At 42.1% G+C, this 2541-nt stretch overlaps 1 protein-coding gene across 1 annotated transcript in view; it reads left to right on the forward strand.

Annotated features, from left to right (window-relative positions):
* Window positions 1-24: 24 nt before the first annotated feature.
* Window positions 25-2541, forward strand: part of lta4h (leukotriene A4 hydrolase) — a 9376-nt gene continuing 6859 nt past the window's right edge. The window contains exons 1-2 of the mRNA XM_015387717.1: window positions 25-228; window positions 1033-1163. Of these exons, the coding sequence (XP_015243203.1) occupies window positions 82-228; window positions 1033-1163 (278 nt within the window). The 5' untranslated portion in view covers window positions 25-81. The remainder of the gene's footprint in view (window positions 229-1032; window positions 1164-2541) is intronic.

The following is a 2541-nucleotide window of genomic DNA, read 5'->3' on the forward strand; positions in this document are numbered from 1 at the left end:
GGTCCGGATGCCGAGCAGCCCTCTCCGGTGTGTGTCGGTTCGCCTCCTCTCTCAGTGCTCGGGCTCAGCGGACGGATCAAGATGTCGGACCCCTGCTCCTTCTCCTCCTTCTCCTCCTGCCTCACCAAACACCTCAACCTGCTGCTGCACGTGGACTTCGACAGGCACGTGATCAGAGGGAAGGTGCAGCTGACCGTGGAGGCTCTGGAGGACCGCTTCTCTGTTCTGGTAACACTCATTGCTCCGGTACCGACCCGGTTTCAGAGCTCTGAGAGCTCCGATCAGGCAGTTTCAGAGATGCAGGTTAAATCTGAGAGAAATTGCATAAAGTCTGGTCTGCTGGCTGCTTTGAAACATGGAGGTTAGGAGGATGAAGTTGGACTTCTGTCCGGTTCTGGTTCTGCCGCTGAACCAGTCCAGGTCCAGCTCAGGTGGTAAAGTTTCTAAACCAGCAAACCTTCCTCTATAATTCGGCTCATATCAGGTCACACTTTGATCAAACATTTACACACATTAAGGAATAAAATCAGAGCAGAGTTCTACCTGGTCATCCAGGTGGATTTTGGACTTTGTTCTGCAGGCTGAGCTCAGAGATCCTCCTCCTCTGCTTCCAGATCAATCAGCATCTTTCACTTCTTAAGCTGCACATTTTAAAACGATCACTTTCTCTGCACTGCAACGTAAACGAGCAGAAAGTTTTAAATACTTTATAGGTGAATCATTCACCCTCCCTGTTCTCACTGTGAGAGCTCCCTCAGTGTGACGTCATTAGGAAAGGTGTTTTCACCTGAGCTCATCTTATCACCCCTCAGATGTTCGCTGATGGACTCGGAGTGAAATCTGAGTCTCAGTGTTTCATCTTTCCGCCTGTTCTGAGGCTCAGATCCATTTCTGCATACTTTGAAGTAATCTGAAGCTGCAGGGAGACAGTTTTTTATCTGGTTGGACTGGTTCTCACACCGTTTATCAGCGGGCGCGGCCGTTATCTTGTTAAGGCTCGTTAATTAAACCCAGTTCTGTTTTTTGTTGCAGACTTTGGACACCAGAGACCTGAGCGTCTCCTCGGTGACTGTCAACCAGCAGCCGGCCGGCTTCACTCTGGGCTCCAAGCACAGCTTCAAGGGGACCCCGCTGGAAATCACCCTGCCCTCGCACCTCTCCAGGTCACCTCATGTACAGTTTGAGACTTAGACAAACTTTATTTTCATTCCTTCAAAAGTCCTGAAATGCATTGAATTCTTCAGTTTAAAAACAAGGCCTTATTTGGTATTAAAACATCTTAAATCAAGCTTTCATAGGGCTTAAAATCATAAATAGGATTTTATTTTTATTATTCATATCAAAAATGTAAATAATTCACAATTATTTTTTGACATTTACTGAATGGCTTAGCTGTAACCATTATTAGTTCCATCCTTGGGGTCAAAAGTGTAACTTTGTGATGAAGGTTGGTGGAGACGCTCTAAGGTTGGAGGCTGATGGACCTACAGCTATTTTCCAAAAATGAGCTTAAACATATATTAACTGAATGCTTTCCTATTGGTGAGAACACAAGAGCACCGTAATACACTGATATTTATAGTTATAGAGAGATGCCTGCCTTTAGTGCATTATTTATAAAGGGCTCAAAAACATTACCATATAAAAAAATGACGAAAAACAGCCGATATCGATGCCAACGTTAATATATCCTCCTTCACAAGCAGAAAAATTTAATTTTAAAATTTGTCCCATATGCCATTGAAAGCCAAAGTCTATATATTGAACCTTATATTTCAAAAATCATTTATGCACTGATTTTTATTATTTGTGCTTTAATTCTTGCAGGTTTCTTATATTTTAATTTTTTAGTCTGTATCCAGTGAGTCTGGCTCTTTCTGAGTCTTGCTGAACTACAAAAGATAAAAAGATATGTTGAATTTTATTATAGAATAGCGTATTTGTTCTTGTAAACTTGGGGATATATTTTATTGCATGTTGCATATCCTAGTAAATCAGTTTCACCTTTAAATCAGCAGCTGTCCCTAATTGAATCTCTGCTTAAAATCAGATTTAGGAACCTGTGTACCAATATAATAATGCCTGAGAAAATCCTTTTCAGGATCTCTAGAAGCTCTGCAGCCTGATTCTCTGTTCAATAAGAAAACAACAGATTTTAATCTGTAACTCTGAGTAAGCCCAGCTTTATAACTTATATAAATCTATACTCTGTTGCTATTTTTAGCAGAAAAAGCTCCATATGTGTAACAAACAGATTTTTCGGTGGCATCTCTAAATTTTTTAACCAAACCTTCTCCTAAATTTTACTTAAAGGTACACTATGCAACCGGTGTTGATTTTCCAGTGAGGCTCCCTCCAGAGGGCGAAAGTAAAAGTGCACTGTCGTAAAAATGCACGGTTGTTTTGAGCTTAGCAGCGAATGACTAACACTGCGTTCACACTGGACGTAGCTGGCGCGACAGAAGCAGCGAGTTTACATGCAAAGTCAATGGTTGACGCGCGTCAAGGCGCAGCAAAAGGTCCCGTGGCGTGTTTTGAGCA

Source organism: Cyprinodon variegatus, unplaced genomic scaffold (assembly GCF_000732505.1).
Source record: "Cyprinodon variegatus isolate N-32 unplaced genomic scaffold, C_variegatus-1.0 Scaffold402, whole genome shotgun sequence".
NCBI classification, from domain to species: Eukaryota; Metazoa; Chordata; class Actinopteri; order Cyprinodontiformes; family Cyprinodontidae; genus Cyprinodon; species Cyprinodon variegatus.